At 48.9% G+C, this 23,163-nt stretch overlaps 2 protein-coding genes across 3 annotated transcripts in view; one reads left to right on the top strand and one right to left on the bottom strand.

Moving 5' to 3' along the window:
- invs (inversin) overlaps positions 1 to 272 on the bottom strand; it is a 32,659-nt gene extending 32,387 nt beyond the window's left edge. For both annotated transcript variants that reach the window (XM_066690888.1, XM_066690886.1), the window contains exon 1: positions 29 to 272. The gene's annotated coding sequence lies outside the window, so the exon portion shown is untranslated. The remainder of the gene's footprint in view (positions 1 to 28) is intronic.
- Positions 269 to 20,349, top strand: erp44 (endoplasmic reticulum protein 44). The gene is made up of 12 exons (XM_066690890.1): positions 269 to 568; positions 10,257 to 10,329; positions 10,763 to 10,802; positions 10,998 to 11,113; positions 12,591 to 12,775; positions 13,120 to 13,235; positions 15,510 to 15,567; positions 15,752 to 15,868; positions 16,972 to 17,083; positions 17,520 to 17,661; positions 19,175 to 19,277; positions 19,503 to 20,349. The coding sequence occupies exons 1-12, from the start codon at positions 512 to 514 to the stop codon at positions 19,605 to 19,607; spliced, it is 1,224 nt and encodes a 407-aa protein (XP_066546987.1). The 5' UTR covers positions 269 to 511; the 3' UTR covers positions 19,608 to 20,349.
- Positions 20,350 to 23,163: the final 2,814 nt, after the last annotated feature.

The following is a 23,163-nucleotide window of genomic DNA, read 5'->3' as shown; positions in this document are numbered from 1 at the left end:
CGCCGGGCAGCGCGATGACGTCACTCACCGGGGAGGCTGGCGGCTCTCGCCACTCGACACAGTCATCTCGTCAACACAGCGAGCCAAACACGGCCGCCTCGGCGTCTTCTCTCCGCGGCAGCCTTCCGCCTTTTTCCTCGGTTGAAACACACAAACCGGCCCGCTGAACTCTGGGAGCTATAGTTCGTCTTAGAGCCTTTCGCTGGTACCAGAAACACATCTGGGGCTCACTTTTTTTTAAAGACTACAAATCCAACTGCACCTTACTAGGAGCCCCGCCGTGTCCTGGGAGTTGTAGTTCTTTCCTGACATTCAAATAACACTGGCCGTGCTGTAAAAACTACAAGTCCCAGAGGCCTCAGGTGAAGTACCCGGAATTTCCGCCCAGGTTGCCGTGGCTCGGCTCTGGGAATCGGCGTCCGTTTCCTGCAGCAAGATAGTGGAGGTGGTACGGAGAGAGACATCAGGAAAATAAAACAACATCGGAACCTCAACCAACTTTTACTATACAATGAAATTGACTACAGTTTTACCCTCTCCGCACTTTCACCACATCACAGTATTGCTGGTAAGTGGCGGCGTTTGGGAATGAGCTTTATGGTATGTACCGGGGCTCATCTCTTGTCTTTGAACTGCACCGAGTTTCTTTCTTTCTGTGTGTGTGTGTGTGTGAGAGAGAGAGAGAGAGAGACCGACTGTCTGTCTGTCTGTCTGTCTGTCTGCCTGCCTCCCCGAGAGAGCGTATCTGTGCATGTAGTATAAGGCAGGGTCTGCTGGGCTAAAGAGAGATTTCGCTGTGGTGTAGCGCAGTGTGGCCTACTACCCTGCCGAGCAGTAATAATAAGCAAGGCGAGAAGAGCCAACTAGCGATTATAATGTAGCTAATTGTGTTTGCAGCATTTCGGCGCATTTAAACATTCATGGCCGCGTAGCGTGGCTCATCACAGGGACACTTACTGCTCCGTGAACGTGTTGCAAACGTTTATTGCAGAACTTGTGGGTATATTAAGAAATGCAACCACTCCTCAGGATTTGCTGTTCAGGCAATATCAAATCATATCATTTGGCATGGCACCAGTGAATTAACTGTTAGTTCCTAGTTGGATTTGAAGCCATACACAACGTTACATTTGTTACACCAGGCTCTACTAGTCTTCATATATGGAAAGAAAATGTATCTATATTTGTAAAGTTGATTTCAGTTTCACTTCTCACAGACATTGTTCACAGGCAGCTGTTTCCACGTTTACAGTGCTGTAGGTTTAGCACGAAAGAGGCCTGTGCAGTATGAGATCTCTACTTTGGCGGCATGCTGGGCACTTAGGTGTTTTAGGATCACTGTTGTGGTATCTGATCATTTTTTAAATGCTATTAACCGGACAAGAAATGTTAGTTTAGATCTAGATACCCAAGAAAGTACTCAAACGGCCTGTATCTGGTACAGGCATGACTTTACAAAATGTAGTTTATTTTTATTTGATTGCTGTATTGCTATTGTTTATGTCCACATCAATGGCATTTTAACTAGGGGAACCCTGTGCCCTGTCCCGCCCCGCCCCCATGTCGCCTGCATTGAAGAAGCCGGTTGGAGCGTTCCTCTGTTGTGGCTCATTCTCATTGGTTGGCAACCCGGAAATCGTCAGCAATATATGCGGCACGAAACGGTGGCCTGTTGTACCAAAGAGCAGCGAGTGAAAAGTTAGCAGTCCCAGGGTGCATAGTCTCTAATGTCGCCTTTGCAAATGAAGCAGAGGGTTGTAGGTTAAATCCCAGGTAATAAGTCAGGATACTAGGTTCACAGTAACAGGCATTTCTTGTGCAGATCAAAACTGATAGACTGAGATTGCGGTTCTGTTTTGTTTTTTAAATCTGATTTAACCACTAGATGTGAAATCTGCTCAGACTTTTCTGTGATTCGGGATGTCTCTAAGGACCTTGGGAACCAAGACCATTCCCTGTCCTTAGGAACAGGAGATCATGTCAGTCTGTTTCGATGCCTGTCATTAATATATTGCAGCCATTGGACACTCCCATGTTGTTTTTGGTTGTGGGGAGTAAGTTTGTATATTATGTTTGTTCTAAGGCTGTAGACTTCCTGTAGTATGTTTGACAGTTCTCAACACCTCCCCCTTCCCACGCACACAGACATGAACTGACAGTCTCCGTCAGTAAGGTTGTATCTGGGTCTATTGTAAAGGCCAGCTGTTTTAAGCTCTGTCATCCCCATTGTTGTCTCATCACTTCAAGGTTTGAACAGGACAAGTTTTTCCTGTTTAACTCGTGTCTAACGTCAATATTTCAATACCGTAACTAAATAAATTCCTGCATTCTTACAGTTCTGATGCTGTAAGAACAAAAAGTACATGTGCCACGCAAAATGATGTGTTTAAGGACTTGGTAAATTTGAATATGTATCAGGTTCCCCCGACACACACTTCTCATCTTTCACTTGTGTGCATGTGTTAATATAAATGCATATTTGCGGTATGTGACCAGCAGCCTTCAAATCCTCCTGCTCTCCAAGTTCTACTGCCTTTCCACCCCAGGGTTGAGATTTCCATCTGGTTTCTCCTCCTGATTCATCCGTTTCAGTTCTAGCTGATGTTTTTGTTCCAAAGAATCTACAATACATGTCAAGGTGTCTAAAATAGTATTTCTTATGGATCAGGCCTGTCTCTCTGTGAGCTGGCTTAATTGTAATGCATGTAGCTGAACCTGCCTCAGCAGTCTGGGTACAGATGAAGGTACAGTACCATACCTCTTGGTATGATGCTGGCAGTGTGTGAATGGGATGGCAGGCAGCCAACAGGTACAGCTTGGCCTCTTTTGAAGGTTAAATAGACATTGTGGTGTGCAGGAGTTTGAGTATTGATATTTTACATCTGAATTAATTTTTGTCTTTTTTTTTTAATATTTGTTTTAATAAAAAGCAGGATGTGTAATTCCTTTTAGTTTTCCCTTCCTTTAACCCACTCTTCTGGGGCAGGGCAGTTTTTCCATGCGTGTAACCTTCATACTCAATCCAAATTAGTATAAAAACAGAACACTTAATATAGAACACTTAATACCGGGAGAACAAGAACCTAGCTCTCTTGAAATCAACACTTCAGCAAGAGATGCTTTCAGGCTGAGTTTGAAACGGAAACTGGAGACGTTGGGAGTTGCAGCTCTTCAGCCTGTGTCCCAGCTTGCCCCCCTACCCTGCATTTGGGGGTTCTACTTTACTTGCATGTCTTGAGACAGTCCTAATCCTTGGGTGCTAACATAACAGGTGCATCTGCTACCCTGTAGATTGCCTTATAGTACCGCTTTCCACTGTGCTCCCGGCGTGACCTGATGCTTTCTGCCACAGTGGAAGGATTTAGATTCTGTGGTGAACCTCAGAAGAGTGCTATACATGTGCACTGTCTGCCTTTTGTTGGTTTTAAAAACCACTTCAGTTGGGAATGATGAAGGACACCTGCTGCCTCTGACCATATGTATAGAAATGTCTAAACCAGTTGTCTGCTTTCAGTAAGCTGAGGCCTACTCCATGTGCATGATGTCACAGACTTGCTGCAGAATTATGGTATGATGTTGACCTTTGGTGGGGGAATTCTAGCCATATAAATATAAATGATAGAAGTCTATGATTCCACGTCAGTTGACGCTCTGTGACACACCATAGTTATGAGTGACTGCATTGCGATTACAGAAAGGGCTTTGCTGGATGTGCTGGAGTTCGGCTCCAGTGAGGTGAGAGCTGGTTGTGTGTGTTGTGATAGCTCAGGTCAAGCAGCCAAGCACTGCCACGGCACAATGAGAGGAACAGTGTGGGGGGACCTTCTGGAGCCTGGGCCATATGGCAGCTCCAGGCAGGACTGCTGAGGCTGGGCACTGTAGTAGCTTAGTCTGTCTGTATGTATGTATGTATGTATGTATGTGTGTGTGTGTTTCCATACATGTGTGTGTATATCTGTGCATTATGTGCAGTCTACAGTAAATAATCATGGATTCTTTAAGATTCTTTAAAAATAAGACCCCTTTAATGCACCTCTGAAATACCAACAAGTGTGGACAGGGGGTCACTGAGGCAGAGAGAGAATCACACTCCAGTAATGCCAAGCTGTGCAGGACGCAGAGCAATGGAAACACTGACACAGTGAAAGTGTGTGTGTGTCCTACTACTTGAAAGAAGGGGACATCCAGGGCAGCTGTGCCATGGTTAGCTGTGTGCCTGAGGCTCGGCACTGGACTGCTGTGAGCTGCTCTGTGCATTAATAGGACTCATGTTCTGGTATGTGTAATGATATTGCACTAAGGCCGTCTCACTGTGGTTTCCAAGTCCCATTGTTACTATACAGACTCAGTTCTGTGAAAATGCATTGAAAAGTCTTCAGATCGACAAGACGTTACAGCAAGTGATCTCTAAAGTTTCCAAACTTAAAGGACACAAAGCTGACAAGCCAGAGATAAAGCTCTCCCCAGCAAGGACTTTTCTGCAAGGTGTGGGCTTCTGAGCAAGGCTGTAATACAAATAAAGCAGGGTGTCGTGCTTGAGAGTATCAGAGCAGTAGTGAGAAGGGTACCAGGGGCAAAGACAGAACTGGTGACTTCATTGGGGATTTGAACGAGGAGACGCAGGCTCCAGAGCGAGTTCTGTTCCCATGACAACACATCCTGCACGGAGGGTGACGCTTATGGCCCGTTTCCTATTTACTCATGTTGGTATTCGTAATAAACCTGAATTGTCCGGTTGAATTATTACCTCTTTCGTATTACTTGTGTTGCGCTTGTTTGCTTTTGGTGATAGCTGGTCTGGTTTTGTGCTTGCAGTGTTTCCATTATTGTAGCAGGCAGTGACCTGAATCAGTGAGATAGACCTCATGTGTCCATGCAAACCACCTGGTATGCAAAAGCCTGTAGCTTCGGGTCTTGAGGATTCGTATGCAGGCCTGAGTGTGTGACAGGCCTGGTGTGGTACAGATTGCACACTGACAGGGAACTGAAGGCAACTTACAGCCACAAAAATAGACATGAAAATAACGCATAGGGCTACAGGAAGTGTAATTAACATCATGTTATAAGGAACCTACTTCCCTCACTGTATGACCTGTTTTGTATTTGTACTTTTAATGCAATATAGAAAGTTACAGCAGCACTATTGACTTTTAATGTAGATTTGTACAGCCTGGCTCTTTGACTCTTACAGCTGGTTTGCATGGAGGAATTCAGTGCTCAGCTGCAGCAACACAAGTGGCTGAGGGCCTGACACGGGCTGTGACTGTGTAGTGCTAGGAAACATGAGCAAGAAGGACAAACACTTCACACAAACTACCCATTTCAAGAGCTGGGGTGCGGTGTTGGTTTATCGCTCCGCTGCGGCTGGCTGATTCCATTGTCTCAGGGTCTAAGCTGCTGCACTTTTTTCTGCCTGTTTTTCAGAGTGGCATTTCCTTCATTGCTCCCTGGTTGTTAATGCACCGCCGGAGTCTCTACAGAAACACTTTGCTCTGTGCTGATAATTTACTTGACGCATTAATAATTTAACTCCTTTGTTCCTGATTAGTGGTGTGGGGGTTCGGCCCTCCCTCTCCCCACCAGAGCACTGGGGCCGAGCCCAGTTAAAGCCCTGATTCTGTGGGCAGGTTAACATTTGTTTTCTGTGCGCGAGACGCTTTCTCGTCCACATTAATATCCCCAGTTCAGCACCTCGCTCAGCCCAACCTGTGGGAAGCTCTCTGCTCCTCCGGGCTCTTCTTCAGATCCTAGTTTCTGCATCTTTCCCTTTGAAGAAGATGTTTGGCTGCTCGAGAGCTGGCCATGGGGATGGAGGTTGACAGGCCTGGCAGCGTGTATGAGTGTTGAGCTTTCCCAAGCTGCTTTCCACCCTTATTGCTCCCCCGTTCTGGGAGAGTGGAATTGTGCAGCAACAGAAACACACACAGTCTTCTGTACAGATGACTGTAACAGACTTTAGCAACAAGAGCAACACATGACAGCAGTAAGGTTCCAACAAAGCAATGCTAGATTTCAGGCTGTTCAAGTGAATTAGATTGTGGCTTCAGTGTGTCTGAAGGTTGTCGCTAAAGTAGATGGCTCATACTTTAGCCACAGTGCAGGAGTTCCTGGGTTTGTGAGCTGCGTCTTAGTGTAGGTAAGAGAAGGCACCATGGTGGCATGATTGTATTATTATTATTATTTTTGGTTGGATTTGGTTATTTGGTTTGGTCTAGTTTCAACAATGGAAACTAGACGGCTAGTGTTGGAGCGAGGTGCCAGAGGAGTGGCTCTGGAGGCACACGATACTGGGATGCTGTTTTTCTTTTTTGTTTAGCGGTCTCCTCACACAAGGGCTGAATGGGAGCTACGATGTTATCGAAGAGGTGAAGCGCCCCGACTAAACGAGCTGCCATTTCCCCAGCTGACCTGATATGGATGAGCAGGGGATTTCCTGTGCATGTCTCGATTAAGGCTGATATTGAGATTCAATAGAGGGAGATCCTCAGCTGACAGGATCTGTACTAACTAGTCAATCACAGCTTTTCAAACAGTGGGCAGACTCCAGATACATGAATACACATCTCATTCTCGCTGTCTGACCATTGTAGAGCCAGAGATGAAAAACAAACCACAGAATTAATCAAAACCAAATCACAAAGTCCAAATCTGTACCTGATTTAAGAAGAAGAAGTAGTAGTAGTAGTAGTAGTAGTAGTAGTAGTAGTAGTAGTAGTAGAAGGAGGTCTCTGACAAATAAACTATGATTAGGTACAAGTTTTGATTTGGTCTAGGCTGTAGTGTGGCCAACAGGCAGGCCTGAATGCATACTGTGTGTGTATATATATGTGGTTGAAATATACATCACTGAATGATATTTCCAGGCCTCCACTGTGAGAGCCTCAGGGCTCCTCTGGGGACCGTCTGTGTGCTGTTGAGTGTTTGGGAATCTGCTGGCTCATCTAAATGTGAGAAAACGACCATCAGTCGGCGGCCTTGTCCTTCCTTGCAGCCCTGCTTAAAAAAAAAAAAAACAACGTAATGATTCTCTAAACGGTCTCCCCAGGTCTTAATTAGCTGCTAATTATCATATTCCTATAAATCCTCTAGGGCTGTGTCCACTGCCAACCCCCCCCCCCCCCATGGGTCACCTCTTTCTCAGTTCAGCATTCTCTGCAATCGCTGGCTCTCTGTACCCAGCGGATGGCTCTCCTTACAGGCCTGCTGTCTCTTGCAGCCGCTCCCAGCTTACCTTCCCACTGAGGATGACATAACGTGGGGGAAATGAGAATCAAATACAAGTGTAGGTATTAGTCCTGGTGCCTGGGTGTTTGCAGACACGCTCGACCTCAGACTCTACTCCACAGGCCTGTCGGACAGTTGATAGATACCAAATGCCCTTTGCTGCAGCAGGGCGGACTTCTAAACAAGACTTTGTGGCCTGGAGATTCCAGTGTTTTAAAGTAAAGAGCCTGTGGAGGAGGGGTCACGGCGATGGTGGGAAAACCCTTCCTCATCTCAAAAGAGACCGTGGATCTTTGTCTGGAGTGTGTGTGTGTGCAGCTTCATGCTAGGATTTTGAATTAACTCTCCAGTACACCTCTGAGCACCTGATCGTGCACACCCACAGCCCCCACAAACGTGCCGGGTGACAATGCCTGTCAATGGTGGGTGAAGCAGCCCCAGCCCTAGCCCAGAACCACAGCCTCGCCCCCTGCTGGAGGGGAGTGGGGTGCTGTCTGTTCTTGGCTGTTGTCTCTGGCTGGCCCAGGGCAGGGCGACTGGGGCCGAGGTTCACGCACACAACCTGCCCCCACAGCAGCATTGCAGGAAAGCCCCAAGCTGCAACAGCTGCTTTAGCCTTGCCTTGCTATTTACTTGCTAATGATGACCTTGCTAATTACCGAGATAATGACAATAGTGCATATTTATTTAATAATTAAAGGTGGCTGTAACAGCTGTGGATGTGTAGGATGGGAGCTGGCTGCCACTCTCCACTTGTTCTTCAGTATCTGTTCATTATTCTGCCCCACCCCCATAAAACCCTTATGAAAACTGACCTAAGACATCATCTAGACATAGACTGTCACCCTTCTGTCTAGCCAAAGGCTTGTGATGCGGCCCTTAGCATGACAAACGTGACCTTGCTGAGCTCGGTGTTGGTGTGACACTGTCACCCACGCTCCCATCAGCTGCCTGCTCTGTATTCCTGAACTTGTTATCCAGAGAACAAGGGCTGTAACAATAAGACGATGCAGGAGCGAACCTTACCCAGTCTGCCTGCTGCCCACTGTACCTCCTGTCAGCTTTGCGGGAGCTGCCAATAAACCCTGTACTTCTGAGCTGCCGAGGTGCTTAGTAACTGTGCTAATTACTCGCAGATGTGACAATTAGGCGGCGGGTTATCTGAGTTAATAATTTACAGGGGCTTTGTTGGTTTGTTTGTGGGGGTACTACTCCTGCACTGGCTCAGCCCTGCCGTGGCACCCTGTCAATCAATTGCCAAGAGATGGACCGAGACTGGTGTTAGGTGCCAACAGGACAGAGGGAATCGAGCTGACCCATGCGTGCTCCAGTCGGTTCCCAGTGAGCTCACACTGTCCACACCAGTGTTGAGGTGCAAAAAATAGTGACGGGTTCCAAAATGCAGGGAAGTCTGTTTCATGGGGGGAAAACGCACAAAAGTAGGGTCAATAATCGAGTTTGTTCCCAGGGGAGCCCTTTTATTTTTTTGTGTGTGACAGTCAATGCACAGTGAGCTCCAGCAGTCTGTGAGGTCTGTTTGGTCCATTGACCCTGTTTAGGCCGTGTGCTGGCTGGTAATGGGAGACTGTTTACATCCATGCAGTGATCCGTCATCCCAGGGTGGGAGGAAGGGCCAAGTTGCCCCGCTGTCCTCGGACTATACAGGCCGCTGGACTCTGGAACGAGTTACACCAGTGAAGCAGAAAATTGCAATTTTTATAATGTCAGAGGTGGTTCTGTGGCTGTTGTGTTAAAAGTATTATGATTTTTGGAGTTTATTAATTTTTCTTGTTGTTTGGTGCTTTTGAACATGCCTTCTGTGGCTCCTACACTGTGGGGTTGTGGTGTTGTGAATGCTGTGAGATTTTGAATCTGCAAACACATGATTTACAAATGCGGCTAATTTCTAATGAGTGTTCTTCTGTTCCTGAGCGCATCTCTGATGTAAAACTAATTTGAGAAGAATTGGATCAATACCACAAAATCGTAATGGCAAATTGTCGTAAGATTTAAAAAAAAAATATATATTAGTTAATTCCCTTTGCTACCAGACTGCCTTCCTCACCCACACATACGATAAACGCACTCTTGCGCTGTAACACACTCGCACTCGCTCAGATGCACCACGTGAAACCCTAGGCCCCCCCCGTCTGCCCGTCTCTGCCCAGCCCTCCTCTCCCTGGTCCCCCTGAGCTGCTTGTTTGTCAGAGCCTGTGGTTCATTACCCAGAGCACACAGGGGAGCTACAGCCGGCCACAGGGGCCCCTGATTGACGGCTCTGAAGAGCACAGCTCACGGGCTGAGGAGCTGGCGCCTGTCCCCTCCGTCTCCCCTGTCCCTCGGCACCAGCCTGCCACAGCACTGCTCTGACAGCCACCCCCCCCCCCAACTCACAGGAGGAGTGCGGCAGGGATTAGTGGTGGAGGAGGGGAGACGGGCATCCGTAACGGGAACAGGAGCCCGCTACTCTGGCAGAGTGGAGCTGCAGGTGCCAGCTGCCATGTGTCAGTCTGGATTAAGAACTGGGATCCGACTCCTGCCTGCGCGCCCAGTGCAGTGCCGTGCTAGAGGAGGCTTCTCTCTCCTCTTTGTGCAGTATATGAATCAAGTAGTTCCTCCCTGCTGGGTTTGTGTTTGTGCAGAGGCCTGGGACTGGGCAGGACTGTGGCTTTACTGGTTCAGGCTGCTGGGGTGCCTGAGTAGAGGTAGAGAGGAGCAGGACCATGGGTTGTGTGGGAGAGTGCTCTCTGAAACAGGGGAGAATTTGCCTCCTGTGGAGGAGCAGAGCCACCCCCCCACTCCTCTCCCTCCTCCCGGGCTGTATCAGACGCAGTCTCACTGACAGCCCCCAAAGTGATCGAGCTGCACTTGCTTGAGTAATGTGGCCGCACAGAGACGCCCAGTCTGCAGTCCTTTGTCCGGGCCGGTGAAGAGAGCCTTTCAGAGCCGCGGGCCCTGCAGTGCCGGTGTCTGTGGCCTCTGTGTCTCCCCATGCGTGGCTAATGGCATGCTGTTTGACTGTTTGTTTGCAGGTAACGTGGTTCTGCACTCCTGCGAGAAGTGAAATAACCACTCTGGATAGCGGAAATATTGACGAAACCTTAAGTAAGTACTGCACAGCTCTCTTCACGCCATCGGGCACAGAGCATGCAGCTCTGCCATCGATCAGCCGCCGCCTGCCTTCGCTCCATGCTCCTGCGGGGGCCAGGCAGCCAAGCTGAGATGTTTCTGCTGCTGACCCCACCTGGGAAGTTATAGCATTTCACTGCTCTGTACTGTTTCAGCTGCTGCAAACAACACGCACGTTAAAGCATTTCACTGCTGTACGCACACTTTGCATAACCAGGTTGTAGTACTGTCCTGAGGGACTGTGTCTTGGCTCCTGTAAACTTACACATGCAGGTGTCTCTGCTGTACTTTCTCAAACACTAGTCCTGCTCTTCCTAGATCAGTCTGTGCTGTATCACTGGCACTTTGTGCTAAAGACCTTTCTTGCCTGACTTTATTTATTTTTTTCCCCCCTCTTCTCTTCCATCAGACAATGCTGGCGTTGCTTTAGTGAATTTTTATGCAGACTGGTGAGTATTGTCTTTAAGCACAGCAGTGAAGCAATGCAGTGGGACAGTGTGACAGTGTGACAAGTGTGTGTGACCGGACTGTGTAATAGTGTGACAAGGGGTGACAGAGGCCAGGACGATGCCATGGTGCTGTGTGACAGTGTAGCGGTCCGAGAGTTGTGCTGCTGTGTGACCGTGTGCCGCTGTGCTGTCCAGGTGCCGCTTCAGTCAGATGCTGCACCCGATCTTCGAGGAGTCGTCCAACGTGGTGCGCGAGGAGTTCCCCGATGCCAGCCAGGTGGTGTTCGCCCGCGTGGACTGCGACCAGCACTGTGAGTGCGTGCCCGGCACACCCCCGTCTCCGCTCACTCCTCAACAGCACAACCCCATCTCGTACCCCAGCCTCCTCTTACTCTGCCCTGCTCTGCCCCACAAATACAAGTTCATAGTGGCTTCATTGAATCAATAATTAATTTTAAGTGGTCCAGGTTACCGCTGCTTGGAAGTCGCTTGGTGGAAGTTTGTCTGTGTTTGTCTGGGTCAGGGTAAGTACATCACCAATTCAGTAAAAGTAATTACGCAGTTCCACACACACACACACACACACACACACACACACACACAATCACACAGGCGGGCCGTGTGTCTGCAGCCAGCCCCAGCCTTTGAGATAAAGCAAATTAAACAGAATTATTGATGACCTGCAAAGTGTTTGATGGCTAATGACAGACCAGCGCTTCCCTCTGTAGTCACAGTCGGCTTAAAGACCCCACAGCGGGGGTTGTGGGGGCTGGGGGGGAGTATGTCTCAGGCTCCTGCTGGGCGCGGTAAAGACAAGACTTTAGAGGATTTTTAACCCTCCACTGGGGGGCTGGTCTTTCATCTCTGGGGTTGCTGAGCTCACTGGCATCTCTCAATTCTGTTTCTGGACTGGGTCAATTAATGCTCTCTGGTCCCGCCTGGTTCAAACCCCTTCCTCCTGTCCCTTACTGGACCCAATCATTTCAGTGCTGTTTTAGAGTTTGTATCGTGTCAAGCAGCCTGGGCTTGGTGCTGTCCAGTACTGCTTTAAATCACTAAAGGGGCAAAAGATCTGGAGGTGGTGGATAATTGGGAGCAATTAGCAAAATAATTGTTTCATTTAGGTAATTGGGTGCGGAGGTGGCAGCGCTGTGGAGGATTGCCCTAGTGTCACTCTTGGTTCATGCCTGTGGGTTGTCCTGCACACAGACCTTCAAATACATTCCACCCCAAGTCTTGGGCACAACTAGCTAATTAACTAAATTTAACTAATTGACGAGAACTCGGAAGAGTAAAGAGGTGTGAGTCCAGTCTCCCCTGGGGCTTTCTCCACACTTTGCATACGTTATATTGCTTAACGAGTTGTAAAACCTGCTTGCCTCTCCTTTGAACACATGGGGAGACCAAATAGGGATAGTTTAAGTGCAATTAAAATAAGCACATATAAATAAATGTAAATGAGTGAATTAATTAATTGAAAGGGTGGCTTGTATTGTGCGTGTGGCACAGTGCTGACTCAGTGCAGCCCCCCCCCCTTCTCCCTGTGGTGTCTAAAGCAGCCCCATTAATACAGTATGAATTATGAATTGGAAAAGCCAGCAGCCTGCCAGCGGTGGAGCCGAACGCTGCCCTCCTCGCGTCCTCTAATGGAGGAAAGCTTCCGGGGCAATTTACATAATGGAACAGTGGAACTCTGACCTTTCAGTGAACACACAAACAAACCAACACACACACAGCGCTACATTCAGGATTAACACCGCTCTCCTCCCCTCGTCCCCTCTGTCACAGCGGACATCGCCCAGCGTTACCGCATCAGCAAGTACCCCACACTGAAGCTCTTCCGCAACGGCATGATGATGAAGAGAGAGTACCGCGGTCAGAGGTCAGTGTCGGCCATCGCGGACTTCATCCGGCAGCAGAAGGTGGACCCTGTGAGGGAGCTGCAGAGCCTGGAGGAGATCAGCACGCTGGATGTGAGAAGAGATGCACGTCGACACTCACACACACTCACACACGCACACCCTAGAAAGGCCCCAGTTCAGGAGGTCACCCCTTAGATAATGAATTTTATAACAAATCTTTCCAATCCAATCAATTAAGCAGGTCACTATTCAAATTCACTTAATCAAACAAGTGACTTGCTATAAGTGCTTCGATAACTTGACTGGTGTTTCTCTGTCTTGGGTGGTTGGGATGATCTCTAAAACCTGTTTTAAATTTAATTCTAAACACACCACTTGTATAGACCTCTCCTCCCCGGGCTGGGCTATCCTGTCATCATGCTTATTCTCACTTGCTCCTCTCCCTCTCCCCACAGAGGAGTAAGAGGACGATCATCGGCTACTTTGAGCAGAAAAACTCTGACAACTACCACACTTTTGAGAAGGTGGCCAACATCCTGCGGGACGACTGTGTCTTCCTGACTGCCCACGGGTGAGTGCCAGACGGGGAGACACTGAGCGGACTCGGCACGGACTGAGGCCTGGACGGTCATGGGGACTGTGTTGCTCAGTGATTATCTGTAGGGCCGCAAACCCAGCATGCTTTAAATAACCAGCCCCTGAAGGATGGAGAAAACAATTAAATCCGTCCAATTAAGACAATAACGAGTCTAATTAGAGAGTTGAGAGCTCAGGGTGGAATGAAAACTTGGAAGACACCGCGTTCCCTGCAGAATCAGTGTGGCCGTTTGCACAAAACCCACTGATGTTTTGAATAACATCAGTGTTCATTACAGCAGCTTTTTCCCTTAACTGTGGCAGCGTCAGTGTGTCGAGGTGCAATAGCCCTTAAACTCCAGGAGCTCTGCTGCAGTTCAGTCTGTCCAGCCAACCCCCAATCCCACAATCCTCCTCCCGCAATCTGCCGTAAAGCCCTGCACGGGCCTCAAATCTAGGCCCTAGCCCGGCCCTGGCCCGAGACGCTCAGGCCCCAGCCCAGCCCTTGTCTGACAGCTCATCACAATCTCGGCCCGAGTCCGACTGGAGCCCGTGTTTTGTTTTTTTCCCCCATTACACAGCCTATACTACTGTTGCAGCCATTAAAATAATTCAGTTTTGTTTTTAATGGCAAAGTAGTTATTTATTTTCGTTTCTTTATTAAGTTAATTTAGAAAAATGTTTGGAGCATTTTTTGTTTGTTAAATTAAAGTTTTTGTTTTTTAAAGTGACGACCAAACGACCAGCGGCCGACAGTGAGTTGATCACGTTTGATCAATTTAGCCTCTCAAATCAACACTTGACTTGCCTACAATAAAATCCATAGATATAAAACACTTCAAGTATATCACACAATGTTAGTTTAAATGTTTATCACCACCACAGTAAAAAGGCATTTTTGACAAGCTGACCAGGCTGCTCTGCTGCTCGCAATGGAGCGAACGGGCTGTACGATCTAAACACATCAAATAAAACACGCAGGTTATCTGACCTCAAAAATCAAGGCGTCACCACAGAACATGGCCATTCTGATTTCCAATAGTTTCCAACAGTTAGACTAATGACAATAAAGTCCAATCAAACAAAAAACAAGACAGCCTCCTAGTCTTAACATGGCTACAGAGCATCGTGGAGAACAAGCACAGCATCCACAGCGGACGGTTTCAGTTCAGTCCTGTTTCTTCTCTAACTCTTCCAGCTGCGCTGAAGACGCGCTGCTGCTGCCGCTGCCGCTGCTGCCGCTGCCGGGGACACTAACAACATGCGAGCCGGTCTGCGCAGGCGCGGTAGCTCTCGTGTTGTCCATGGGAAACCTGTGTGCGTGTGTGTGCGTGAGCAGACTGTGTCATGCGTGTCAGTGTGATCGGTTATAAAACGTCTTTCCACCTTTGTTTTACCATCATCAACTTCTCATAGTTTCTTTTAATTAATTAATATCTAAAATATAAAAAGGAGGAGGAGCCTAAAACGGGCCCGATGCCCGGCCCGCGTGTGAACTATGACGTGAAAATTGGCCCTGACTCTCTCTAAACTCGTGCCCTTTGTTTCTCCCTGCTCTCACAGCACAGGGATGATTCTCTGCCCCCGGGCGGCTCTCTTCCTGTCCCTCTGACATCCTGAGGAATTCCTTCACAGTTCAGTCCTACGCCTTTATGCTGATTTAATCATTTTCTCATAATGTGCCTCTGTTCCCGTCTGTGTTAAAATTGCTTCTCTTTTTTTCTTAATATAAAGTCCTTTAAAAATTGCTCCATTCATATTGAACTTCCCATGTCTCTCATTCCTGCAACTAGATGGGATGTGTAAGGGAAAAAAGTGCAGATTAAGTTCTAGTTTTTTAGAGTCAGATGTGTCAGGAGTTCAGACACGAGCCCATGTGCTTTCGAACAGTCATCATGAATGAATGAAGAAAGTAATGAATGGATTTCTTATTTCTGTAAATTTGCTGTCATCTATTCCCAAATCTGTTCTCTGTTCTCAGCCGGTCTCTCAGCTGCGCAGATAATTAGGGCCACTCAGCACTATTTTCCTCCTTTAATTCACTTTGTATTTTGGTTCCAGTGGTTCCTTTGATTAACTGCTCATTAATAAGCAATGCCGCAAGGACAGCTGGTCTCAGCTGCCAGGGGCCGTGTTTGCCGTGTGCACTGAGAGAGCATCGCTGCCACAGATAGACTGCTCTCAAACCCGGGGCCGAGCCCTGCCCTCCTTCAAACCCAGCGCACAACATTCATAAAGCTCATGTTTGCATCTCTCTCTTGTCCATCAGGGATGTGTCCAAACCAGAGAGGTTCAGTGGAGACAATGTGATTTACAAACCTCCTGGGGTAAGTGTCTTAATGCTTCCCTTAAATCCCTCCTTCTCTATCCACCTTCCTCCCTCTCGCCCCTACTGTATCCTATACTTTCCTCTCCCTCTCTCAATCTCAATTGTCCATGCATTCCTTCTCTGTCACTGTCAAGCATTTTAACCTTGTCTGACCCCCTCTCTCTCTCTCTCTCCCTCTCCAGGAGAATTCCCCTGACATGGTGTACCTCGGCTCCCTGACAAACTTTGACCTGACGTACGCCTGGGCGCAGGACAAGTGTGTCCCCCTGGTGCGAGAGATCACTTTCGAGAATGGGGAGGTAAAACTGTCACCACCGCTGCCATCGCCACTACCGTCTTCATCAGTCAGCCACTCTGCAGAAATAACACTATTCGATATAGCGCCTTTTCATGCAGAGCACTTCAGTGAATCGCTTTACACGGTCAGGTTCAGCTGAGGTCAGTTTAGGACCGGTAGCTGTGTGCATGCAGTGTCTGAGTGTAGAAGTACAGATATTTGCTGTGCTTCTGCAGATACTGTGAGCAATCTGTGTGGTTTGGTTTCTCCTCCCACCGCTCCAGATTGTTTTTTATTTTTTATTTTTTTTTATTCTCCCTCGCTCCCCCTCCCCTCACTCTTTCCAAAGTCCCAGTGGCTATTGATCTGAGGCTATTAAGAGACAAGAACTTGAAAAACAAATTGCAGGAGTGGCCTGCGTTTGGCTTTTGAGATGAGTCAGAATTGGCTGCCATTTATTCCACTCATGAAGTTGTTCAAATAAACAGCTTGTCGTTCATTGTTTTTGACCAGACTGAAAATCCTGGATTGTCCATGGAGCTGCAGGAGTGTGGACACATCCTTACACACTCTGTTGCCCCGGCTTCTGACAGCTGCTGTCTGTGCAAAGACCCCGAAGGGACCAAACACGAGCAAAACACACAACCAAAACAACCAGGGGAAAAACAGAAAGAGAAAGCATTGGCAGCTCCGTCTGACCTGCCTGAGACGCCCTGTAGCGCAGTGTCCCTAATTTCCATGTGAATGCTGTGTGGGAGCTGCCCTCCTCCACCGCGGCTCTCCCAGCCCGCCAGCCCCTCGGCCTCCGTGTACTTTTCCCACAGCGGGCTGGCCCCGGGGTCCCGGCGCTCCCCGGGGGCGGCCACAGGGTTTTGTGCTGTGTGTCAGTCTCCCCGCGCCCTCTGGCCCTGTTTGCACAGCGGCATGTCTGGAATCCCTGTCTCGCTCTGCACTGGGCCCTCGCCTAGCAACCACAGGGTTCCGACTTCTGAGGCCCCCCCCAATCCCAACAGCAGTGCAGCTCACACACACACCCCCTCTGCGCCCGTCGCCCTATCCACTCTCTCGCGATAGCTGCCTTTGCTAATCTCGGGCTCTCTCTCTCTCTCTCTGCCCCCGGTCTAGGAGTTGACTGAAGAGGGCATCCCTTTCCTCATCCTGTTCCACCTGAAGGATGATAATGAGAGCCTGGAGAAGTTCCAGCACGAGGTGGCGCGGCAGCTCATCAGCGAGAAAGGTACAGAGGGCACTGCCCAGTCTCAGAGGCTGGGCAGTGAGGCTGTTTCCTGCGTGGAATAGGACATCCACACACACTCTGTGCTCTGTTATAATCCCAGAGGTCTTCTGTCTCGTCTCTCCGTGTTGGAGAGCGTGCTCAGTCTGTGCTCACTGCCCTACAGTGTCTCTAGGGGTGACTGTGGTGTAGGATGTCAGGATGGACAATGCCAGTGAATAGCCAGCGAGTATTTATTATAATAATGATGAAAAGTGTAAAGCATTTAGGCTAAAGCTTTGACTAACAGCCCAGCGGCAAAACACATTTGATTCTTTGTTTGATAGAGGCTTCCTTCTTTAACGCAGTGGAAACGCATCCTCTCTGTGATCGAGGCAACGCTCAGTCTAAATGAATCAGTTTGTTCCTGCAGTTGCTAATCCTGCCCTCCGTCCCTCAGGCTCTATAAACTTCCTTCACGCGGACTGCGACAAGTTCAGACACCCCCTGCTGCACATCCAGAAGACCCCAGATGACTGCCCAGTCATCGCCATTGACAGCTTCCGCCACATGTATGTCTTCCCAGAGTTCAGCGACTTGGCGTAAGTATCCATTGCCTTCACCCTCAGAGACAATTTAATCTGGGAATCGAGCACCGTTTTATTATTTCTTTCTTTATTGTAATCGTGGCTGAACAACTGTGACCCTCGGGGTGATCTGTGAGTGCAGAGCGAGTAAACACTCATTACAATGGGAGCCACAGAGTGTTCGTGACATGCTCTGGGGAATCCCTGAAAACACTGGATTCAATTAAATCAATTGACTTCACACACACTTGCTGAAGGAGGAAAGAAAGGAAAAAAGTTTTATAAACACACACAAGCATATGAAAAGTTGATTACAGGTGTGCAGTGCAGTATAGAAAACCACTGCAGCAACAATGGCGATCATGCAATATCACACCCTGTGAGTGATTTGCTGTCACAGTCCCCACCCTCGCCTCACAGCTCTCACTGCTGCAGGACACCCTCAACCCCCCCACAGCATCGCACTGAAGCGATCCCCAGCAGTCTCGGTGAGAAATGGCCTCTCTGCCATCGTTACTCCGGTCCTTGGACGCCGAGAGAGACACTAATGGTTTCCTCCTCACACTGTCTCGTGTCGGGCTGAGCTCCCGCACTCCGGTCTGCCCCCCCCCTTCCCTTAAATGGTATAAAAACAGAGGATTGATGTTTCCAAAGCCCGTAATTGGCAAGGGACCGTCCGGCACACTCCTGCTAGTTAGTGTTCAAGGAAGGATCCCTTTTGTCTGCCTTGATTTTGCCCGTGTCGATGGAAAGCAGATGTGCTCCAGCCTGAGGAGCTGAGGTCTGCTGCTTTCCTCAGTGAGAGGTGGTCATTTTCAAATAACCTTTCTGCCCCGTTATTGAATAAACACTGCTGTCAGACCTGAGGACCTGCTAACAACCACAACCTCACATACTTGCTCACAAACACTTATGTCTACGCTCTGTCACTCACACACACACACACACTCTCACACCCTGACTCGCTCACACCTGCGTGCCTTGCAATTCCCCGCGCCGGCGTTCGGAAGCACTTTTCATCTTGGTGATTACAGCGCATTTGACATTTGATAGATAAAATGGATCTGTGTACGCCGGCTCTCTGCTGCAAGTGACAGAAGATGATGGGGGATGAAATTTAAATTGATTGTCTCCTTCTCTGTGTTTATCTGGGCCTGTGCATGCAATTACCGGTGCTCTGGAGGACTTTTCGGAGGTGTTGTGTCGATACGAGCTGCCTGACTGGCACTGCTGTTTGTGGCCCGTGTGTTCGACGCCTGGAGCGGTGTGCCGGGGGCGGGGGGTGGGGCTGGCGGCTCTGAACTGCACAGCGCAGGGAGGACAGGCTACTGAAGAGCTTCTCAAAAACAAACACACACACATTACTTACCGATGTCTAACAGCCTTCATGTTCCTGTTTTTAACAGTCCTTTACAAGCTTGCACTTCGTCTGTCTGTCTCTCGGCCCGAGGGTCCTGCAGATGCTGCCGGCTGGTGCGTCCGTCGCCTGGCAGTGCAGGTGTGACGGTGTGTCCGTTTCTCTCCACAGGGTCCCTGGCAAGCTGAGACAGTTTGTGCTGGACCTGCATTCGGGCAAGCTGCACCGAGAGTTCCACCACGGCCCAGACCCCACAGACACCACCCCCGGCCAGGTGAGCATGGGGAGCAAACATGGGTGATGGGGGTGTGTTGGGTTTTAGTTTTGCCCTTTACAGGTATCGACTCGGTCTTCTGAGGCATTCGTGCTGCTGTGTTTAATTACATGCTGTAACTGTGTGACGAATCGGTATCTGACTGGGGGACGGAAACCGAACTGTTGCGGTAGATGCGAGGACTGCTGACGTGCGTGTGTTAACGCTGGCTGCTTTTACTCGCAGGAGGAGAATAAAGAGGTTGCCAGCAGCCCCCCTGAGAGCTCCTTCCAGAAGCTGGCGCCCAGTGAGACCAGATACACCATCCTCAGGGACAGGGACGAGCTGTAACCCTCCCAGCAAGCGCCGCCGGGCTGAGCCGGTTAGGAGGACAGACGGATAGACACAGAGAGAGAGCAGTCCAGTACAGGGAGAACCATCAAGTCCTGAGGAGGGGAAACAGTCCACGAGGCACCGGGAATAACCTATATTTTCATAACTCTTATGTGTACAATTTTTATTTTGGATAAAACTGAGAAAAAAACAAATTTCTCTTTTGGGTTGGGGCGGGGGGGGAGAAAAGGACAACAATGTTTTTATTTTTTATTTTTGGAGCTTGTAAATATGTCTGTGCGTAGTGGGGGTTTCTATACAGTAGCTAACAAAGAAAAGAAACGGCACAGTGGGGTTTTTTTCCTCTTCCGTTTGGGTCCTTCCCGAGACGTTTTGTAAAGAAAAGAGAAAATTACGAGACGCTGCAGACGATCAGTCCTTCCCCTTGAATTAAACTATTTTTTGCCATTTATTTAAAACCAGTGAAATCCAGATCTCATCTGTTCGGGCTCTCCTGTTAGGAGTGAGTTTTCTTGTGTACCCTTTGTACATGAACTCATATATATACACATGTACATATATCTGTCTATCTATGTGTGTGTGTATATACATTTTCCTTTTGGGAGAACTCCCGAACAGTCCCACGTCTCTGCAGCCCATTCCACGGGGTTGGGGTTGGGGGGGGGGGGGGGGCAACTTCTTGTTTACAGAACCCGAGGAAAGGGGGGAAAAAAAGTAAATTAAAAAAAGTTTTACAAGACCGGCTTGTCTGCATTTATTTGTTCATGTACAAACGGACGTTTCCTCAGTAGTTTTAAAGATGCGTGTTTTCGCTGCGACTCTGAAACTGAACTGATCTGGGGCCGACACTCGTACAGGGTGCGTCTGGCACAGTCAAAGCAATGTGAGTGCGTACATGAAGCCCGAAAGACCCAAACGCACATGTCCATGCAGCAGTTAATGATGACGATGTTTCATTAGCCCTGTGTCAGCCTGCTCACACACCGTAGTCTCCCCTCTGCCGGCACACGCCCGGCCTGGGTCTTTTCGTTTCTGTTCAAAAGGGTGAAGGTCACAGCCTTCCCACATGGGACGGCAGTAAGAGAAGAAGCCCGCTGGGTGTCCTGAGGTCACTGGGTCAGCCTCTGACAAGTGATGCGCAACAGAAAAACCACTGTGGTCTGCCCTGCCTCTCCGCTCACGCGCGCAGCACGCTGATGTTTTTTTTTTTTTTTTCCACTCCTGTTGCATCACAGGTTGATTCCACTGCACACGCTTGGCTGCGCTAGCCCTTGCTTTCTGTGGGGGGCACATGAAAAACAACCAGAGTGATGGAAGGGAATGTGTTTTTCAGGCTTAGGGGGTTTTCAGTCATTGATATAGACGAGAGCAGCTCTGCTATGTACCGAGTGTCTTCCTGCAGGGTGGTGGTGGTTAACGAAAGGGCAGGGAATTCCAGGTGAGTTAGTACTGCACATCTGTTAGTCTCTTTCCATCACATATACAGTGAGCTACATTAAAGGTATATATACTCATCAGGTTTCTCTATCCTGTCTTCTGACCTCAAGAGAGAGACGCACCTACAGGCAGTGGTTCCCATTTCATTCGTCTCCCTTCCATCAGTAGTTACAGAGGTTAGGCCCACGATTGCTTCAGTTCCTTCACTGAGAGCATGAGTCCACAGCTGGACCCCTTGAGCTGTTTTGAGGTGTGAGCTTGTGATGGTCAGCGCAGGTCCTGAAGAGTCGAGGGTCTCTTTAATTCCTCACCTGCCTGCAGCCTGGAAACAGCCCTTAGTTGGTGCAATTTAGCACATCGATGGTTCAGTTAATTCACTGAGGTCTGAGGGAACCAGAATGGGAACTGTGGCCCTACCTCATAACCAGTTGAATGAGCATTATAAACTGGTGGGAACCTACAGTTGTACACTCTTACAGATTACACAATTCGCCATAACAAATCAATACTAGTCTATCAGGTTTGTTTATTATTTTATGAGCAGATGCCTACCTTACCCAGGGCAACATTTTCAAAGCAAGTTTGTGTATTACAGGCCCTTGCTACAGGAGACAGAACCGAACAAAGTAGCCATTATCCTGCAAAACCAGTCGCTGAGCCGTCTGGTGGCAGGTGACCAGCAGAAGCAATGACTAACCCTAGGGGCTCCCTGCAGGGCGGCCAGTCTGAAGACTTCTGATTTACTGTCCTTGAGGAACCAGCCCAGCGCTGACGCCCCACAGAACTTCCTCATAACGGATGCTTTGCTCAGAGTCCTCTGTGGTCACAGCGCCCTGCCACATGGCAATGTGCAGCTCACAGGATCGCTCAATTGTTCGCATCGGATGCCTGGGCAGTAGTGTTCCTGTCAGGCCCCCGATGCTGCTTTAAAGGCCAGCTCTGTCTTGTGCTGTATTATTATGGTCATGGGGCCCCAGGCCAGAGCAGAGGGAGATTCCCCCACTGGCTTTTAGACAGTGCTGCCTTTACATTGGTCAGGCACAAGGGGGCATTGTGTGCTCTGTGCTTATAGAGCTCTCCATGACTGTACCGAGGCACTGAGCTGGTGTGCCAGGGCTAAGAGCAGAGCCAACAGATTAGATCAACTGTGCTCGACTGTATGCATTGCTCAGGAGTGGTCTGTTGCACTCGCCCTGGTTTAAACATGAAGATGCAGCAGAAAATTCAATCAACAACTAACGGTTCAGTTTCCTTCCTCCTTCAGCACTCAGTGTGGGCTTCTCTCACGAGACTTGGCTTCTCTGCTTCTTTAAGCATCAATACAACTCAAAATAATAATAATAAAAAAACATCAACTGTGAGACACCAGGGTGGAGGAGTAGAACTGTGGGACTCCCTGTTGGGTTCCTCCTGTCCTAATCTGAATAATCTAATTAGATTCATGTTTTGATTGAATTGGAGAAACTAACACCACCTCTAGGTCTGGATGCTGATCCCTGCAGCACTGATGTTCTGCTGGAGCAGGGAGGTGCTCCCCAGTTCCCACAGCTGGTGCCGGTACTACTGCAGGGGGGAAGCGGAAGCCCATCCTGGTGAGCTGATTGATAAGAATGAATGAATAATATTAGGAGACAAAGTCTTGGATTGAATCAAACTTTGAAATGGTTGCCCCATAGCTGCACGCTGCAGACCACTCTCCACGTCTTGGTGGCAGCTCCTGTCTGGGTAGATGCAAGAAGCCTCTAGCAGGTGGGGTCTACTAGGTTTTAGATTTAATCTGAAAATAAGTCCCACAACAGTACTGACTGAACCTGCATCCTGCACTCCCGAAGCGCCAGCGTAAGCTGATGCTCTCCGAACAGCTGCTGCCCGAATCCAGAGCCAGGCTGGCCCGGGCCTGCAGTGGTCTAAGCAGCTCCAGGTATTGGCTGGTGTCCCCACCGACACAGAGCGAGGCCTCACAGTTACAGACGTGGGGTGCCTGGTAGTTACGAGGCTTATTTATAGCTAGATGTGCTCTGAGCTTGTGACACAACAGCCACCCATTACCTTTGTAAATCACAAGAATGTGGGGGGAAGTGCATTTTAGGGATTGACTCCCCCCACCCCAACAACA

Source organism: Amia ocellicauda, chromosome 18, assembly GCF_036373705.1.
Source record: "Amia ocellicauda isolate fAmiCal2 chromosome 18, fAmiCal2.hap1, whole genome shotgun sequence".
NCBI classification, from domain to species: domain Eukaryota; kingdom Metazoa; phylum Chordata; class Actinopteri; order Amiiformes; family Amiidae; genus Amia; species Amia ocellicauda.
This window is presented reverse-complemented; position numbering and strand designations above follow the sequence as displayed.